This window comes from Channa argus, chromosome 12 (genome assembly GCF_033026475.1).
Source record: "Channa argus isolate prfri chromosome 12, Channa argus male v1.0, whole genome shotgun sequence".
NCBI classification, from domain to species: Eukaryota; Metazoa; Chordata; class Actinopteri; order Anabantiformes; family Channidae; genus Channa; species Channa argus.
In genome coordinates, this window is record NC_090208.1 from 8056526 (window position 1) to 8075893 (window position 19368).

The 19368-nt window shown below is 37.5% G+C and overlaps 3 protein-coding genes across 6 annotated transcripts; all 3 read right to left on the reverse strand.

Annotated features, from left to right (window-relative positions):
* Positions 1-4045: 4045 nt before the first annotated feature.
* On the reverse strand, positions 4046-9888 carry LOC137138108 (uncharacterized). Its single transcript, XM_067525040.1, has 4 exons — positions 9126-9888; positions 6974-7261; positions 6741-6866; positions 4046-6511 (listed from the first exon to the last, which is right to left on the reverse strand). The coding sequence occupies exons 1-4, from the start codon at positions 9886-9888 to the stop codon at positions 5358-5360; spliced, it is 2331 nt and encodes a 776-aa protein (XP_067381141.1). The 3' UTR covers positions 4046-5357.
* LOC137138149 (butyrophilin-like protein 10) lies at positions 7274-13154 on the reverse strand. Of its 3 annotated transcripts, none has more exons than XM_067525127.1 (6): positions 12485-13154; positions 11591-11747; positions 11104-11445; positions 10491-10778; positions 10257-10366; positions 7274-10022 (listed from the first exon to the last, which is right to left on the reverse strand). In XM_067525127.1, exons 1-6 carry the CDS (start codon positions 12539-12541, stop codon positions 9960-9962), a joined length of 1017 nt encoding a protein of 338 aa, XP_067381228.1. In that variant the 5' UTR covers positions 12542-13154; the 3' UTR covers positions 7274-9959. The 3 variants fall into 3 exon arrangements, with proteins under 3 accessions (XP_067381228.1, XP_067381229.1, XP_067381227.1); XM_067525128.1 differs by having other exon boundaries at positions 10257-10381; positions 11591-11681; positions 12485-13148; XM_067525126.1 differs by having other exon boundaries at positions 10257-10381; positions 12485-13148.
* Positions 13155-14125: 971 nt separating this feature from the next.
* LOC137138148 (butyrophilin subfamily 3 member A2-like) lies at positions 14126-18654 on the reverse strand. Of its 2 annotated transcripts, none has more exons than XM_067525125.1 (6): positions 18549-18634; positions 17784-17928; positions 17368-17706; positions 16246-16524; positions 16013-16138; positions 14126-15783 (listed from the first exon to the last, which is right to left on the reverse strand). In XM_067525125.1, exons 2-6 carry the CDS (start codon positions 17887-17889, stop codon positions 14858-14860), a joined length of 1776 nt encoding a protein of 591 aa, XP_067381226.1. In that variant the 5' UTR covers positions 17890-17928; positions 18549-18634; the 3' UTR covers positions 14126-14857. The 2 variants fall into 2 exon arrangements, with proteins under 2 accessions (XP_067381226.1, XP_067381225.1); XM_067525124.1 differs by having other exon boundaries at positions 14128-15783; positions 17784-17890; positions 18549-18654.
* Between the last annotated feature and the right edge of the window lie 714 nt (positions 18655-19368).

Sequence of the window (19368 nt, forward strand, 5' to 3'; positions counted from 1 at the left end):
GATTTCCAGCTGGTTGGCCATAACCAGATATGTCAGTCAATTCCCATAGGATCTTGGTCATTCTCAACCACATTCAGAGTCTGTCCCAATTTGACTTTGGGACTTCAAGCCTGGCACAGATGTTTCTGTGCACTATGTTGGCCACTTGATTATAGCATTGCATGTATTCTGTTCTTGCTAGCATGTTGCACCCTGCTGTTATGTGGTGGATTGTCTCAGGGGCATCTTTGCACAAACTGCACCTGGGGCCCTACATAGTATGGTAGACCTCAGCCTCTACTGATCTTGTATTTTTTTCCAATGCTGCTAGGATTTGTGCCTCTTTCCCTTTCAGTCTAGCTTTGTCCAACCATTTTTAGTATTTATCAGCCTCTACTTCTATCTGTGGTACATACCGTGCAGCGGTTTGCCCCTCTGGTTTCTGCTGCTTGAGGTATTCCTGATGTATTCATGGATCTTTGCTGTTTCATTCTGGATAGTTGCTCTGATGCTCACTAATCCTCAGCCTCCTTCCTTTTGCTTAATGCACAGTCTCAGGATGCTGGATTTGGCATGAATCCCTTCATGCATTGTAAGGAGCTTCCTTGTCTCTATGTCAGTGGCCTCTATTTCCTCCTTTGGCCAGCTGATTATGCCAGCAGGGTACCTGACACCAATCAGGGCTTAAATGTGAATCGCCTGGATTTTGTTCTTTCCATTCAGCTGACTTCTCAGGACTTGCCTTTCTCTCTGTGGGCCCTTGGCATTTGCTACTTTCCTTGCAGCCTCTTCTTGTTCACCATTTTCCTTCGGGATCCCAAGTACTTGTAACTGTCCTCAGCATCTGCTAAGTTGCCTTCTAGTACTACAATCCCCTTAGTTGTGACTACGTATCTGCTCTCAGGTCCACTAAAGCACTGGGACTGGGCATTGTCTTTATGTGATGCTTCCTTCTACCATATGCTTTTCTGGTGGTGTTTAGTCTCTAGCCTTGGCAGGTTTGCTCTCATGTTATTACCCTGAGAGTACAGTTTGGATGGCTGAGTGGAGAACATCTGGTTTATTGTCATGGTTTCAACTTCTCTCGTGTATCTCTTGAACCAGGCCTCAGGCATGGACAATGTGATGTACTTCTTAGGAAAGATTTTCTTCATCTTCGTCTCGAATCTCCTTGTAATCGCACACCTCCTTCTCCATGAAGGATACTGCTTATGTTAAAATCGTAATAAGTGAAGTTGTTGCGGTTACTTTTTACATGCACATTTTCTAGCAGACTTCCAGAAGGCAGTCTTGGTAATCGACCAGGGGATCTTAGTCAAGATCTTTGATCTCAGGTCAGCAGCTCAAATGGTGGGGTGCTGATGTTATCAGTGGTCCTGGCTCCCTCTTGTCATGGGGTTTGTGTTGTACATTATCAATCTATAGTTGTGATAGCAGGAGCTTCTCCTTTTCAGTGTAGATATTGTGTTGAAGCAACTGCAATTTGGTATTTATTGAATTTCAAAACAACATATGAGGAGGTGCATAGCAGAACTACTATTTTACAACTGTCTCATAAGATAACATAAATATATACAAACTACTTTATAAACAGTGCTGTTACTAAACTGTTTCAGATCTTCAACCGATATCTAACATTAAAACAAAGCAAACACAAACACAAAATACAAGTCTTAAATGATTACTGTATTTATTGAAACAAAGAAGTTACCAAACTCAACAGTTTGAATAAACTAATAATCCCCCCACCAAGACCTTAATAGCTAGTTCAGGTTTGAACTTTGACTCGGCCACTCCAGAACTTTAATTTGACATCTTTTGAGCCTTGCTAAGCTTGAAGCTTATGCTTCAGATCGATGTCTTGCTGCATAACTCAGTTGCAACTGAATTTCAAAACAGAAACTAATGGGCTGATATTCTCCTTCATGATTTCCTGATAGACAGCAAAAATCCCTAATTTCTAACAAGTTGCCCTGATTGCAGCAAAGCATCCCCACATCGTCACATTACCACCTTAGGAACTATGAATTTTCTGGCTTCAACGTATACTCAACAGTACTGACACATTTTGTGGGTTGTGCATTGTTGTATCTCAGATCAGAAGAGGGCCAGTTGGTTTATAACTTTTTTTTATTAAATCTTGGTAACGTCAAAAACAAGCTAATTCAGAAGAAACCTGGTTGCAGGAAGTAGGCGTAGTAGCTGGCTCAATCTGTGAACGGCCTTATGGACTTTTTTCAGAGCTTTCACTGATGTAGAGCTAAGTTCTGACTTCCTTTAAAAAAATATATCTGGCTTCCTGGGTTTGACACTATTTAATTACATTTTCTTTTACTGATATTTCTAAATCTTTACAAAGAAATTTAAAAATGTATATTCATTCAATATTATGTCAAAGTATATTAATATAATTTTTATATATCATAATAACTGCATTCCATCACCCTTCATCTGCCAAACTAAAAGCTTTTTTTTCTTTTAGGCAGAGCCAACTGTGGAAATTCCCTCACTTTCTTTGGAACAAAAACAATTTCTGGGACAAAAAGAATGTTCCTGCAATTTGTTAAAAAACACATCCCTTCTTTGGCAGAAGGTCCAATCAAAACAATATGCAGGAATCCCATCTTAGCCCGGTATGAATTGGCTCTAGATCCAGATGACCCTCACTCCCTGTCCTGTGCTAAAAGGTCGCATAGACAATGCACTTTCCATCGCCAGTTTAACACACAATACAGACATTAAGTATAATTATTATTCTCTGTCAGCTAATGCAGCATATCAGCAAAAATAATATATCAATAAGTCATGTATGAATTATCAAATGGTCAAAACACAATCACATTTAATAGGTCAATATTTTTTCATGCTTCTAAACATTAACAAGTCATAGACATAGTTTTCAGAACTTAGAGCCATAAACCCATCATAAGCACAAAATACACCACAGTACGCTTGATTTTTGTCCACTTACTGCAAAGTGAGTATATTGTAGTCATTAGTATTAAAAAAAAATGTTTTATGAGTATGACTTCAGGTGATGCACTGGTTGAAATATATACATATAAATGTTTGGAGCACTGACTTTTATAGCATAATTAAAATATATCTAGACACAATATCCTGCTGCTGAGTGAAGGCTGAGAATAGAGGTGGTCTAATGGTCTAAATGACGTAAAAAGCAGCCTTAAATTAATATAGCAAAAGTGTCATGTCATGATAACATTATGCTCCTGGCACTAACCTTCACTAAGTAGGCTGGAGGATGCTAAAAGCTAACTGGCTAACTTACCTTTTACCACAGGTTCAGCTGATCACCTTCGGCACCACACACACTGTCCGTGGACACCCAGTGACTTATTTGAACTGTTACACAATGCAGGTTACTGTGTGTATCGAGACCAAACAGCAGGTAACATTAGCACAGGTAACCAGGTATTTCAGGAGAGTTAGCGTTAGCAATGTAGCTGACAAAAAGTCTTCTCGTTCTCGCTGCAGATTCATGTCATCAGCACCAACCATCAATGAAATGTGATTCAGTTAAATATACAGTATCAAGCTCATATTTACTAAAGTTAACCATAGGTATCACAAAGTACTGTACTGTACTTCAAATACAGGTGTTTTACTGTGAAAGTCTGGCGACTACTCCTGACTGAGGAACTCAAATAGGCAAAATAAACTTTCTATAGTTATTTATGTTTTTAAATACTGTACGTGCAAATGTACACAAACAAAAACCAAACATTTTATATGTGTGTGAGTGTGAGACAGGGGTGTATTATGTCTTATAGTTGCAAAGAAACAAATAGTATTTGATCTTTCTGACTCTTTAGCTTCTACTTTGTCTGCCGGGTCAAATTGAGCCAAACAGCAACACTGTAATAGAAACATGTAGGGGGGGTTACAAATATGTGAACTGAACCATTTTTATTTTATATGTTGATTACACTTAATAAGCCAAGCAGGAGAAGTTTCAAAGTGAAAAAATACTTTTAAGTATTCAATTTGACCCTGAACATAACATGAAGGTTAAAATAGCAAACAATTAAAGTGCAGCTTGAATTCCGATGGAACTTTAGTTTGGGTAGTTATTTATTTTTATTTTTTATATTTTTAGGTAGAAATCAATACAAGTTAAGCACATGACACTTTTTTTAAATAAAATTGCTGCCTACCTGTTGTTTGAAGGTTTAACGTTCTGTAGGTCCAAACAAACAACTTCCGGGCACATGGAGAAAAGGTGTGTTCACGTTTCCACGTAAAAAATAAAAAGTCTGTCTTTGTACCTCTGCCTTATAAATTGTTAATACACACATTCATTACATGACTGGGTCGGTTATTTTAAGTCTGTCACGCTTCACTACAAAGGTTTTTACATCACACAGGTGTCAGTTGCATTTTCTACCACTTGTTGCCAGACAAGCTGCAAACACTTGTAATACTTCAAGAACTCAAACTACTGTTCAGGCTGAGCTCATTTTAATGTCTTTATTTACTGTTTAACCCTTAAAAAATACATTTATTAGTTTTTATTATTAGATTATTAGACTTAAGCTTCATCTCACTCTTTCTATTTCCTAATGAGGACTTAACTGTTCCTCAGGAGATATGTAAGGAGCAGGACATGTTCTTGTCTCCATCCCCTGCTTTTCACACAGTTAATTGTTCTTTTATCTTTAGGATTTTGTCCAGGACACTGAATCACAAACACACAACAATCCTTTAAACACATCCACTGGACTATAATTTGATAATAATAATAATAATAATAATAATAATAATAATAATAATAATAATAATAATAATAATTGATTTTATTTATAAAGCTCTTTAAATTTGTGGGCAAATCTCAAAGTGCTACACAAGCAGATTAGAAGCAAGAATAAAACATTAAAAAAACATGTAAGTCATAGAAACATATAAAACATAAATAACATAAAAAAAGTTAATGATCACACTAATATGCTTTTCTGAACAGAAAAGTCTTTAACTGTTTTTTGAAACAGTCCACAGTCTGTGGTTCTCTCAGTTTCTCAGGCAGAGCGATTCAGAGCTGCTCAGAAAGCTCCATCCCACATTGTGTGGAGTTTGGTTCTGGAGGGTTAAAGACGATAACTATTGGTGGAGTGAAGGGGTCTTTGTGTAGATTGTGGTGTATTTTGAATACTTTTAGATTAAAGTGATGTTTCCTCTTAATCTTTTTTGTAAACTTTTATCAAAAAAGCCAAATTAAATTGATGGTAATTTAATTTTATTTAAAAAAATTAAAGTTAAAAATTACGATGGAGGATGAAGTTTTTTCTGTTATTGTAGGTTTAACTAAAAAAGTTATTTGAAACATGGTGAATAAAAATATCCACGACATATGAAAATGGAAATTACTTTGTCTCTGTTAAGTTCAGCTGCATCAATTTAGGAGTCAAACACTGCACAGGATCATCTGTGTTTTCTGTGTTTGATGCAGACGACTGATGTCTGATTTCATCCTGACTTGTTCCATGTTTTCCCTCCTGTTCTTGGACAGTTTCATTATCAGTTTCGTCTTGTGTGTTTTTGACTTTGTTAAGTTCTGTCTCACGTTTTGTTGGACTGACTGAAGTTTCCTGAAGTTTTTCACTCCCCTCTTTCTCAGTTGTCTTCTTAATTATCTCCTCTATTTCATGTGTTACTTTCATTTTCTTTTCTATTACTAAAGTGATTTCCTTCATTATTATCTCCCGTTGTGTCTCCATCTTCTTCATCTTTTTCTGAAGTTCTTCCATCTCTGTCTCCAGATCGTTCTTTGTATCTAAAGGACCTTTAACATCCTGATCTTTCTCTTTTTCTGTTTCGTCCTCCCTGTTCACTGACTGAAGCTTCTTCTTCACCTCCTCCAACTTCACTCTAAGTTCCTTTATCTGCTGGTCTTTATCCTTCTTCTGTTTTATATATTTAGATATTTGTTCTTCAAATTTTTTCAGTTCTCTTTCTTTTGTCTTTAGTTTCTTTGTAAGTTTTTCCTTCCCTGTGCTCAGGTTCTTTAAAGTGTCTCTTTCTTCCCTCTGATTTCCATGTTTGTCTTCCTCCATCAAACCCTGATCTCTGGTCCCATCAGCTGTAGAGTTCACTTCTTCTCCATCATCTGTCTGCAGATTATTTCCTGTCAGTTGCTCTCTGACTGTTTCTCCCTCCATCACTGTTGCTGTGTTGTCTCCTACAGATTTAGTCTCAAGTTTGTCCTCGTTCAGACCTGGAGCATCTGTCTTTTCATTGACTGGTTTAGTTTCTGTCTCTTTTTGGCCTCTGTCCAAACCACTTTTTACCATCAGAACATTGTTAGTTTCCCTCTGGTGTGTTTCCTCCTCTGTCTGAGTTTGATGTCCTGTCTCTTCACTTGAGGAATTGTTCACAGTTTCCATCGTTGTTCTCTGTGCTGGAAGTTCTCTGTCTGTTTCTACTTCTAACAGAACCTCCTGTTTTGGATCACTGCTTATAAAACAGCTCTTCTCTCCATCTTTCTCTGCATCTTCATCCTTGTGTTGCTTCTTATTTTCTGTGGGTACAAACAGAAAAAGTGTTTCTAAGACATTGTGTTGTTGCTCATAGTGTTGTTGAAGACAAACCACAGACACATTAATTGTTGAATGAGCTGAAGGCTTAAAACTACAAACAGTTGCCACAGATTTTACTCATGTGACCAATAAGGTGGTTCAATAAGTAGTTTTATTACAAATCTATCATTCTAATAAACAAAATGGGATTTTTAAAAGTTACTGACTTACTGTGTTTGTTTTTTCTCCATTTCCACACAACTAAGGCTCCTGCAAGAAGACACATGATGCCAAGAATAGAACCAATGATGACAGGAGCAGATGAAGCAGAACCAGGCAGATCTGAGAAGAAATCAACTGAAATGATACATCACAGAACCAAAAAATATATGTTATACAGTATAAGATACAATGACAGATCAGTACAGAAAGTGAGCAAAGGATCATTTGAATTTTATTTCTACCTGTCACATCTATGTGTGTCTCTCTGGTCTGGTTGATGTTGTTCTGTTGGACTCTACAGGTGAATCTGTTTCCGTGTCTCTTGTCCACAGTGACTCTGCTGCTGACAGTATAGAGGTCATCAGGACCTCTGACTGTCTCTGTAGGTCCAGCAGAGAGGACGTTTCCCTCACCGTCCAACCACAACACCTCAGGCTCTGGATACCAGCCTTCAGATTTACACTGTAACACCACCCCATTGCTGGATTCATCAATTGATGTTAAACTGATACTAGGTGAGGAAAAAGCCCCTGATGGTGGGAAAGAGAAGACATTTTATTAAGTTAAAAATAAAGTACAACTTTATTTAGTTAGTACAACCACTGATGTATCTTCCACAGGGCTTTGATTTGTCGTATCCATCTATAACCTTTACAGGTCAACTTCATTTGACCTTCTGTAAACTTTTGAAGGCACACGTGCAACAGTTCAATGTTTCAGTACTTATTGCATAACAGAGTGTTTTCTAATAAGGTGGTTCAATGACAATTCTATTTGCACAGTCCTCTTCATCACTTAGATAACAAATAACAATTGACAAGTTATTGAGACGTTGACATTTTTTGTTGTGGTATTTGCACCAACGTTAGCTTTTGTTTCAATAAATTGTTTGAATTCAGCAGTATGGGAGACACTGGGCCTCATATAAACCACAGCAGCATCAGTCTGGTCTCTAGGTCTCACACACTTTTATTGTTGCTTTGTCTTTGGTTTTTACAGCTCAACACACTTTCACTCACCCACTCTGTACACTGCTGACTTTACACAGTGTCCCTACAAAAAGTTTAATGATATTTGATTTTCAACTGAAGTTTATTGAAAATATAAAAAGTTCATGCTACAGTGATATTGCATCATGAAAGTAGGGCTTTCATTTGTTGATCACACTGTCACAGGTCTGCATCTCTGAGGACAGAGGACAGCAACAACAGAGTTTGCTGTTTGGGGTGTTGGTTTATAAAAGTTAAAAAGACAGAGTCTCTCTCATCTCATCCACAGAAGCTTGTAGCTCATAAAAAGACTTATAAGTGTTTTGGTCTCCATCACTTTCATTCAGGTTTTGATGACGACCTGCTTTAAGCTTCATCTCAATCTTTACATTTCCTAATGAGGAATTAACTGGTTCTCAGGGGATATGTATTGAGCAGGACATGTTCTTGTCTCCATCCCCTGACTTCTGCTTTTCACACAGTTAATTGTACAATGATATTCATTTTTAAAAGTTATTTTCAGTTGCATAATTTGATAATAATAATAATAATAATAATAACAATAATAATAATAATAATTGATTTTATTTATAAAGCTCTTTAAGTTTGTGGGCAAATCTTAAAGTACTGCACAAGCAGATTAGAAGCAAGAATAAAACATAAAAAACATGTAAGTCATAGAAACATATAAAACATAAATAACATAAAAAAAGTTAATGATCACACTAATATGCTTTTCTGAACAGAAAAGTCTTTAACTGTTTTTTGAAACAGTTCACAGTCTGTGGTTCTCTCAGGTTTTCAGGCAGAGCGATTCAGAGCTGCTCAGAAAGCTCCATCCCACATTGTGTGGAGTTTGGTTCTGGAGGGTTAAAGACCATAACTATTGGTGGAGTGAAGGGGTCTTTGTGTAGATTGTGGTGTATTTTGAATACTTTTAGATTAAAGTGATGTTTCCACTTAGTCTTTTTTGTAAACTTTTATCAAAAAAGCCAAATTAAATTGATGCTAATTACATTTTATTTAAAAAATTTAAAGCTAAAAATTCCGATGGAGGATTTTTTTTGTTACTGTAGGTTTAACTAAAGAAGTTATTTGAAACATGGTGAATAAAAATATCCACGACATATGAAAATGGAAATTACTTTGTCTCCGTTAAGTTCAGCTGCATCATTTTAGGAGTCAAACACTGCACAGGATCATCTGTGTTTTCTGTGTTTGATGCAGACGACTGTTGTCTGATTTCATCCTGACTTGTTCCATGTTTTCCCTCCTGTTCTTGGACAGTTTCATTATCAGTTTCTTCTTGTGTGTTGTCGACTTTGTTAAGTTCTGTCTCAGGTTTTATTGGACTGACTGAAGTTTCCTGAAGTTTTTCACTCCCCCTCTTTCTCAGTCGTCTCACTCATTTTAATTATCTCCTCTATTTCATGTGTTACTTTCATTTTCTTTTCTGTTGTGACACTGATTTCCTTCATTATTATCTCCCGTTGTGTCTCCATCTTCTTCATCTTTTTCTGAAGTTCTACCATCTCTGTCTCCAGATCGTTCTTTGTATCTAAAGGACCTTTAACATCCTGATCTTTCTCTTTTTCTGTTTCTTCCTCTCTGTTCACTGACTGAAGCTTCTTCTTCACCTCCTCCAACTTCACTCTAAGTTCCTTTATCTGCTTGTCTTTATCCTTCTTCTGTCCTATTAGTCTAGATATTGTTTCTTCAGATTTTTTCAGTTCTCTTTCTTTTGTCTTTAGTTTCTGTGTATGTTTTTCCTTCCCTGTGCTCAGGTTCTTTAAAGTGTCTCTTTCTTCCCTCTGATTTCCATGTTTTTCTTCCTCCATCAAACCCTGATCTCTTGTTCCATCAGCTGTAGAGTTCACTTCTTCTCCATCATCTATCTGCAGATTATTTCCTGTCAGTTGCTCTCTGACTGTTTCTCCCTCCATCACCTTTGCTGTGTTGTCTCTTACAGATTTATTCTCAAGTTTGTCCTCGTTCAGACCTGGAGCATCTGTCTTTTCATTGACTGGTTTAGTCTCTGTCTCTTTTTGGCCTCTGTTCAAACCACTTTTTAAGATCAGAACGTTGTTAGTTTCCCTCTGGTGTGTTTCCTCCTCTGCCTGAGTTTGATGTCCTGTCTCTTCACTTGAGGAATTGTTCAAAGTCTCCATCGTTGTTCTCTGTGCTGGAAGTTCTATGTCTGTTTCTACTTCTAACAGAACCTCCTGTTCTGGATCACTGCTTATAAAACGGCTCTTCTCTCCATCTTTCTCTGCATCTTCATCCTTGTGTTGCTTCTTATTTTCTGTGAGTACAAACAGGAACAGTGTTTATAAGACATTGTGTTGTTCCTCATAGTGTTGTTGAAGACAAACCACAGACACATTAACTGTTGAGTGAGCCGAAGCTTAAAACTACAAAGAGTTGCCACAGATTTTACTTATGTGGCCAATAAGGTGGTTTTATCTAAATGTCAACAAGTCGTTTTATTACAAATCTATAATAAACAGAATGGGATTTTTAAAAGTTACTGACTTACTGTGTTTGTTTTTTTCCATTTCCACACAACTATGGCTCCTGCAAGAAGACACATGATGCCAAGAATAGTACCAATGATGACAGGGGCAGATGAAGCAGAACCAGGCAGATCTGAGAAGAAATCAACTGAAATGATACATTACATAACCAAAAAATATATATGTTATACAGTATAAGATACAATGACAGATCAGTACAGAAAGTGAGCAAAGGATCATTTGAATTTTATTTCTACCTTTAACTTCAATGTGTGTCTCTCTGGTCTGGTTGATGTTGTTCTGTTGGACTCTACAGGTGAATCTGTTTCCGTGTCTCTTGTCCACAGTGACTCTGCTGCTGACAGTATAGAGGTCATCAGGACCTCTGACTGTCTCTGTTGGTGCAGCATTGAGGACATTTTCCTCACCGTCCAACCACAACACCTCAGGCTCTGGATACCAGCCTTTAGACTCACACTGTAAAACCACCCCACTGCTGGAATTATCAAGTCCTGTTAAATTGATACCAGGTGAGGAAAAAGCACCTGATGGTGGGAAAAAGAAGACATTTTATTAGGTGTAAAATAAATAAAGACTTGATGCTAAAATGTCCACTTAAGCATGTTATCATCCACTCACAGAAACACTAACATTAGCTGGTAAAACATAAACAGAACAGTTCCTACAAGCCTGAATGTGTTTGTGTCGCTATGACCTTTATTTTTTCTGGAAAATGAATCAGTGAGTTGTATTTCTGGTTATACAGTACTGTGTTTGGCTGTGTGAATGTGAAACTGATTTGTTCTTAGCAGATCAATTTACTGTGGCTTTAAAATTATTAATCACACTGAATGTATCGTACTTACTTACCAACAACAAGCTGAACAGTGGAGTCTCTGGCTAATTCTGGAACAAAGCATCTATAGGTTCCTTCATCTGACAGTTTCACTTTGGACAGTTTCAGTGAAATGTTTCCGTGCTTCAGTTCGTTAATAAACAGAGACGTTCTCCCCTTGTAGGACGGATGTTTTATAATCTGCAGTTCACCTCTGTCACGCCACACATAAACATATCTGGTTTCTGGGTCTGGTCTCGTCCACTCCACAGTCATGTCTAAAGCATCAAACGCAGGTTGTAGGTGGCACGGTAAAATGATGTCATCACCAAGCGTCGCTGCTATTGGCTGAGACGAACCGAAAACCTCAGACTGACCTGAAATGAAGCAGCTTTTAGTTTGTAGTTTTTCCAGTAAGGATGAGTACACATAAAAATAACATCAGTACTGTTGGACATGGATGATGAGTGCGTCCACAAACTGACCTAACATGTTAACATAAACCACATGTGTTTGATTTACCTCTACATGAGCGGATCAAGACGAGGAAGACGGCAGTTTGGAAGAACACACGGCTGAAGCCACAAATCTGAGCTTTACTGGACAGTCTGACCTTCACGTGACACATCGTGGAGTTTAAAACATACAGATCAACCAAGAAAACTTCAGGAGAATCATACTGGAGCAGAGAAAAGACATAATGCCTGAGAGAGCTAGGTTCTTTTACTGTTGGGCCCCTTTAACAATATTTTATACCTACTACCGTATGTTTTATATGTTTGAAGCTAAATGTATAAATTATTTTTTTTGTTTCAGACCTGAGTTGTAAAACTGTTAAATAAACCAAATATTTTGGATTTTAAATAGATTTGATCAAATATTTACTGTCTTAGGACATTTTGGCAAACACAGAAATGCACATTTCTTCATGTACAGGCCATAATTTATTTAACACTTTTGACATTTTCATTATTATAAAAAGTGATATTATGATTACAAGTTACCTGTTGACATACTGGTTCATAATCAGTTATAAAGAACGTTATAAAAATGTGCGTTTATGGAAGTGAGATTTATAGCGCCCCCTACAGTAAATTTAATATTTAAAATACCAAACACTTGAACTACAGCTTGAATTCAGACGACACTTTAGTTTGTGTAATTATTAATTTACTTTTTTAGGTAGAAATCAATAAACAAAACCACATTAAACTCATAGTTTTCTGATTGGGACTGAATTTACTTTCACATTAGTTATGAACAATACAACACGTAAGCTGAGTAACTGTAGTATTTAGAAACAGAAAATGCGTCAGACAAAGTAGAAAACAAACAGACAACAAACCTGATATTTTACATGTCATAAAGTACAAGTTAAGCACATGACACTTTTTTAAAAATAAAATTGCTGCCTACCCGTGTTTGAAGGTTTAACGTTCTGTAGGTCAAAGTCCAAAAAAAGAAAAAAAACATCCGGGGACTTGGAGAAAAGGTGCGTTCACGTTTCCACGTAAAAAATAAAAAGTCTGTCTACGTCTGTCCTATGAATTGTTTCTGCACAAATTCATTACATGACTGGGTCGGTTATTTTAAGTCTGTCACGCTTCACTACAAAGGTTTTTACATCACACAGGTGTCAGTTGCATTTTCTACCACTTGTTGCCAGACAAGCTGCAGACATATTAAACTCAGGTTAAAGGTGGTGTTGACTTTACAGCTCTGTGCTTGAGGGATAAAATGATCAGTTTGTTGTAAAGTCCTGCATTGGAAACATACGTAGTGCAACTTAAAGTAAAAGCATGCAAACACCTGAAATACTTCAAGAATTCAAATTAATGTTCAGGCTGAGCTCATTTTAATGTCTTTATTTACTGTTTACCCCTTAAAAAATACATGATGTTTATTAGTTAATTAGATTTTATGAAGAAGAGGTTTAATAAATGATGGAGTAACAAATCCACTATTTCCCTCTGAACTGCAGGAAGTAAAAGAGAAACTAAATAGAAATACTTATATACACAGAAGCACCTCAAAGCTGTACTTCAGTAAATGTACTTCGATTCTTTCCACAGTTGTCTCAAACTCATGTTCAGCACAGTGTTTGGGTCACTTACAGTAGCAGCAGGGAAGTGTCTAAAGTTGTATTAGGTGCTTTGTCACAGTCCGGCTCTTAGACCTGGACAGAAATAGGAACAGGACATAAAGTACTAGTGAGGGATTTTCAACTTTCAGGTGAAATATTAAAATGCACCTAAAATGCACTACCATTGCTTTCAGCTGGTCGAAATGGTCCATGGTCCAAAACTGGACACATTCTCTTCTCAGGGTGATTCACCTCTGATCTCCAGTACTTGGCCCTAAGATCACACACTCAGTACCATTCTCATCCTCAGTGTTGTGCAATGTGAGTGTTTTCATTATTGTGATCCAGCCTGAGTTTTTGTTCATTATTATTTTCAGCCACAGCATCTATAAAGTTGCCAGCAATAATATGTGGGTCAATGTTGGTTTTATATTTGAGCCATATCATTTTTCTTGAGAAACCATCTATACAACCACTGATGTATCTTCCACAGGGCTTTGATTTGTCTATAACCTTTACAGGTCAACTTCATTTGACCTTCTGTAAACTTTTTAAGGCACATGTGCAACAATTCAATGTTTCAGTACTTATTGCATAACAGAGTGTTTTCTAATAAAGTGGTTCAATGACAATTCTATTTGCACAGTCCTCTTCATCACTTAGACAACAACTAACAATTGACAAGTTATTGAGACGTTGACATTTTTTGTTGTGGTATTTGCACCACCGTTAGATTTTGTTTCAATAAATTGTTTGAATTCAGCAGTATGGGAGACACTGGGCCTCATATAAACCACAGCAGCATCAGTCTGGTCTCTAGGTCTCACACACTTTTATTGTTGCTTTGTCTTTAGTTTTTAGAGCTCAACACACTTTCACTCACCCACTCTGTACACTGCTGACTTTACACAGTGTCCCTACAAAAAGTTTACGCATATTCGATTTTCAACTGAAGTTTATTGAAAATATAAAAAGTTCATGCTGCAGTGATATTACATCATGAAAGTAGGGCTTTCATTTGTTGATCACACTGTCACAGGTCTGCATCTCTGAGGACAGAGGACAGAGGACAGCAACAACAGAGGAGCCGTTTGCTGTTTGGGGTGTTGGTTTATAAAGGTTAAAAAGTGTCTCTCATCTCATCCACAGAAGCTTGTAGCTCATAAAAAGACTTATAAATGTTTTGGTCTCCGTCACTATCATTCAGTTTTTGATGACGACCTGCTCTAAACAGATTTAAGCTTCAACTCACTCTTTCTATTTCCTAATGAGGAATTAACTGTTCCTCAGGAGATATGTAACGAGCAGGACATGTTCTTGTCTCCGTCCCCTGACTTCTGCTTTTCACACAGTTAATTGTACAATGATATTGAGGATGAACTTTTTTTAGTTACTGTAGGTTTAACTAAAGAAGTTATAAAGTAGATTTGAAACATGGTAAATAAAAATATCCACAACATGAAAATGGAAATTACTTTGTCTCCATTAAGTTCAGCTGCATCAGTTTAGGAGTCAAACACTGCACAGGATCATCTGTGTTTTCTGTGTTTGATGCAGACGACTGTTGTCTGATTTCATCCTGACTTGTTTCATGTTTTCCCTCCTGTTCTTGGACAGTTTCATTATCAGTTTCGTCTTGTGTGTTGTCGACTTTGTTAAGTTCTGTCTCAGGTTTTATTGGACTGACTGAAGTTTCCTGAAGTTTTTCACTCCCCCTCTTTCTCAGTCGTCTCACTCATTTTAATTATCTCCTCTATTTCATGTGTTACTTTCATTTTCTTTTCTGTTACTAAAGTGATTTCCTTTATTATTATCTCCCGTTGTGTCTCCATCTTCTTCATCTTTTTCTGAAGTTCTTCCATCTCTGTCTCCAGATCGTTCTTTGTATCTAAAGGACCTTTAACATCCTGATCTTTCTCTTTTTCTGTTTCGTCCTCCCTGTTCACTGACTGAACCTTCTTCTTCACCTCCTCAGACTTCACTCTAAGTTCCTTTATCTGCTGGTCTTTATCCTTCTTCTGTTTTATATATTTAGATATTTGTTCTTCAAATTTTTTCAGTTCTCTTTCTTTTGTCTTTAGTTTCTGTGTAAGTTTTTCCTTCCCTGTGCTCAGGTTATTTAAAGTGTCTCTTTCTTCCCTCTTATGTCCATGTTTGTCTTCCTCCATCAAACCCTGATCTCTGGTACCATCAGCTGTAGAGTTCACTTCTTCTCCATCATCTGTCTGCAGATTATTTCCTGTCAGTTGCTCTCTGACTGTTTCTCCCTCCATCACTGTTGCTGTGTTGTCTCTAACAGATTTAGTCTCAAGTTTGTCATTGTTCAGACCTGGAGCATCTGTCTTTTCATTGACTGGTTTAGTCTCTGTCTCTTTTTGAACTCTGTCCAAACCACTTTTTACCATCAGAACATTGTTAGTTTCCCTCTGGTGTGTTTCCTCCTCTGTCTGAGTTTGATGTTCTGTCTCTTCACTTGAGGAATTGTTCACAGTCTCCATCGTTGTTCTCTGTGCTGGAAGTTCTATGTCTGTTTCTACTTCTAACAGAACCTCCTGTTCTGGATCACTGCTTATAAAACGACTCTTCTCTCCATCTTTCTCTGCTTCTTCATCCTTGTGTTGCTTCTTATTTTCTGTGAGTACAAACAGGAAAAGTGTTTCCAAGAAATTGTGTTGTTCCTCATAGTGTTGTTGAAGACAAACCACAGACACATTAATTGTTGAATTAGCTGAAGGCTTAAAACTAACAACAGTTGCCACAGATTTTACTCATGTGACCAATAAGGTGGTTCAATAAGTAGTTTTATTACAAATCTATCATTCTAATAAACAAAATGGGATTTTTAAAAGTTACTGACTTACTGTGTTTGTTTTTTCTCCATTTCCACACAACTAAGGCTCCTGCAAGAAGACACATGATGCCAAGAATAGAACCAATGATGACAGGAGCAGATGAAGCAGAACCAGGCAGATCTGAGAAGAAATCACCTGAAATGATACATCACAGAACCAAAAAATATATGTTATACAGTATAAGATACAATCACAGATCAGTACAGAAATTGAGCAAAGGATGAGTTGAATTTTATTTCTACTTGGAACATGTATGTGTGTCTCTCTGGTCTGGTTGATGATGTTCTGTTGGACTCTACAGGTGAATTGGTTTCCGTGTCTCTTGTCCACAGTGACTCTGCTGCTGACAGTATAGAGGTCATCAGGACCTCTGACTGTCTCTGTAGGTCCAGCAGAGAGGACGTTTCCCTCACCGTCCAACCACAACACCTCAGGCTCTGGATACCAGCCTTTAGACTCACACTGTAAAACCACTCCAGTGATATTTTGGGTCATCTGAACATCAGGTGAAGAAACAGCACCTGAGGATGAAAGTTTGTTTTAATTTCAAAGTGGTTTCATGTTCACACACGCAGTTACAACTAAAGTTGTAGAAAAAGGTGTTGCAGTCACCTTTTTCTGTATGTGTCATATTACCATCCATTTTTATACACTGGCATTTTATACTGGAGCTTTAGGGCTTGTTAAATTGGATTTTGACATTTGTCTGCATCGCTGTTGGACAAATCTTCACTATATAACAGACACACACTGGGTTGTGCAGTTTGTCTCAATTTCACAAGAAAAAACATTGTAATAAACGTACATTAAATTCCAAATATAACACAAAGTATTATAGGACAAAAATTTAGTATATTTGTCTGTTTACATGGTTTGTCCATAAGCACCTACGCTGTCCTGTGAAGTCAAAATGAATCCTACCTATTCTCACACTGTGTACATCAACCATGGAAAGAAAATCCCACAGACGAAGATGTTAAGACGACGAGACTTGGACAGGATTGACATTGCAGACAGAGTTGGGAGATGAGGTTAGTTCAGTTAGTTCTAACTTTTAATGTGGTTTAATATTAGAGTAATGTTCAGCAGGAACATCATGTCACTCTGAGGGCGTTTCGTCTCCAGTTAGATTCTGTCGCGATGTCTCTGGTGATGGGAAGTTAAGGCACCTTCACCAACAGAGATGAATTAATGCTACTTATGGCTGCAGCTACACATTGACACCTGATTGAAATCTCTTCATATGAACAGTTGCCTTCACTGCAGCTGGTTTGTGTGTCTCTGTCCCTCTAACTCTATTTGTGATCCTTAGTTTAACTTTTGTCCAAATCACTGTAAAAATCTGCTTGACCGTGTCTACTTACCCACCACAAGTTTAACAGTTGACTCTTTAGCCAACCCTGGAACGAAGCATCTGTAACTTCCTTCGTCTGAAATTTTCACTTCAGAGAGTTTCAGTGAAATGTTTCCATGTTTCAGTTCTTCAGTGAACAGAGATGTTCTCCCCTTGTAGGACGGATGTTTAGTCTCTAGTTCCAATCCGGCACGCCACAACAGGACAAATCTGGGTTGCAGGTCAGGTCTCTTCCACTCCACAGTCATGCCATAAATGTCCGTGACAGGCTTCAGGTAACACGGCAAAATGACGTCATCACCAACTGTTGCCACTATTGGCTGAGATGGACCAACTACCTCAGACTGAACTGAAATCAAACAGTTTTAGTTTGGAGTGTTACTGAATGATAAGTGCGACTTCCTCTGACAACAAATGTGTGTTTACCTCGACACGGGTGGAGCAGGACGAGGAAGACGATGGTGTGGAAAACCAGGAGTCTGATTCCACCAAACTGAGGGGTAAGGGACAGTCCTCCCTTCATGTTACACATCCTGGAGTTGATGGAAATAGAAATCAAGCATCAGGGAAACTTTTGAGGAAAACAAGAACATTTAAAGAAAGAAAGAACTGTAAGCAAAGTAAACAAACTTTGAACACAGGTTAGAAATATTGACAGTATTATTACTTTCCCTGCACAGTGTATCAGTACAAATTACTAAGTAAAACAACAAATCTGAGCAAACCTTGTTTTTGTTTTTTAATACAAATGTACACGTTAAGCTTTGCACACACAGTAACAGAAAAACTATTTTCACCACCCGTTGCTTGGGTTAAACAGAATTTTGTGCTGCGCCCTCTGCTGGTCTTTAAGTTAAACTTCACTTTCAAGGGCACAGATTTACTTTCGATTTCACTTATTAACAATAAGCTCGAAAATTTGACTTTTACAAATGTAAGACGGATCCAGTTCTATTGGTGCTTTCGTTACAAACCATATAGTTTAGGGCCTAGTCCAGTATCTCCCATTAATGCCGAAGCGAACACAAAACCACATAGAGGTCTCGGCCGAGCCTTATCTCCTATTGTGTTTATTGTACAAATAAAAAAAGCATTTGTTGAAATATGAACTGACGCAGCTCACAGACGAAATCCCAACTTTATTTAAAAGGTCATATAAAGTCCAAGTCAGGCAAACGCAGCTTAACATACCTCTTGTCTTAGCACATATGAATCCTAAGTTTCCACAAATCCAAGTCCAAAACCGAGGGAATAGACGGAGCTTTCGGTGACGTCAGCGAAGCGTGATGCGTTTACGTGGACAACGGTACTTTGGATTTCTACCCGTGCGTCTTTGTAAGAAAGTGTCTTGTCTTTGGATCAAATATTTTTTTAAAACAAGTCATCAAATGAATTCTACAAAAACAAAAAAAAAAAAGAAAAGAAAGAAAAACTAAATCACATTTAGCTTCTTTTGTGCCATGACAGGGATGAATGTTAAAAACAATACAAGTATATTTTACAGAACATTTCTGAACTTCCCATATCTCTTTAATAAATAATCCAAGGTCTGTTGGAAAAAAAAAACATTCTAACGCGATAGTTTGGTTTATATCCCACAGGGGGGCAGAGATGTATTGTGCAGTACATTTACAGTATGTTTATGCATTTCTTGCATAATGCATTTTCTTAGGTCTGATGAGACATAAACTGAGCTTTTTGTTCGTCAGACTAGACTCTATGACTGGTGAAGAAGCTGGGCTGCAGTTGTTGGATGTAAATTACATCTTCAATCCCCCTGTACTTCAGTGTCTTAGCGTGTGGTTTTCTCTTTAGATACACTAACACATACAAAACGTTCTACCCTCTGCCTTTACTATGGTGACCTTAGAGAGGATTTGATGCTTTGATTACTCAAAGCAAAAACAGTGTCAACCAAGCAGCACATCATTTTGTACATGTAGCTATGAATCCACCAGGAGGCTGCATTTAGCTGAGAGACTTCCAGTTTTTTCTGATTAACTGCTCAGTG

Bases quoted from the DNA above. Each gene is read 5' to 3' on its own strand.
- LOC137138108 (XM_067525040.1), bottom strand. From the start codon at position 9,888: ATGGAGACTTTGAACAATTCCTCAAGTGAAGAGACAGGACATCAAACT. The intron at 7,262-9,125 runs GTGAGACGACTG...TCCCACCATCAG, and splicing joins AGAGGAGATAATTAAAATGA to GGGCTTTTTCCTCACCTAGT. The intron at 6,867-6,973 runs GTAGAAATAAAA...GTATCATTTCAG, and splicing joins GACACACATAGATGTGACAG to TTGATTTCTTCTCAGATCTG.
- LOC137138149 (XM_067525126.1), bottom strand. From the start codon at position 12,541: ATGTTTTTTTTCTTTTTTTGGACTTTGACCTACAGAACGTTAAACCTT. The intron at 11,748-12,484 runs GTAGGCAGCAAT...TCTCTGCTCCAG, and splicing joins CGTTAAACCTTCAAACACGG to TATGATTCTCCTGAAGTTTT. The intron at 10,779-11,103 runs GTAAGTAAGTAC...TCCCACCATCAG, and splicing joins CACTGTTCAGCTTGTTGTTG to GTGCTTTTTCCTCACCTGGT.
- LOC137138148 (XM_067525125.1), bottom strand. From the start codon at position 17,889: ATGTGTAACATGAAGGGAGGACTGTCCCTTACCCCTCAGTTTGGTGGA. The intron at 17,707-17,783 runs GTAAACACACAT...GTTTGATTTCAG, and splicing joins CCTGCTCCACCCGTGTCGAG to TTCAGTCTGAGGTAGTTGGT. The intron at 15,784-16,012 runs GTAAGTCAGTAA...TTGTACTCACAG, and splicing joins ATGGAGAAAAAACAAACACA to AAAATAAGAAGCAACACAAG.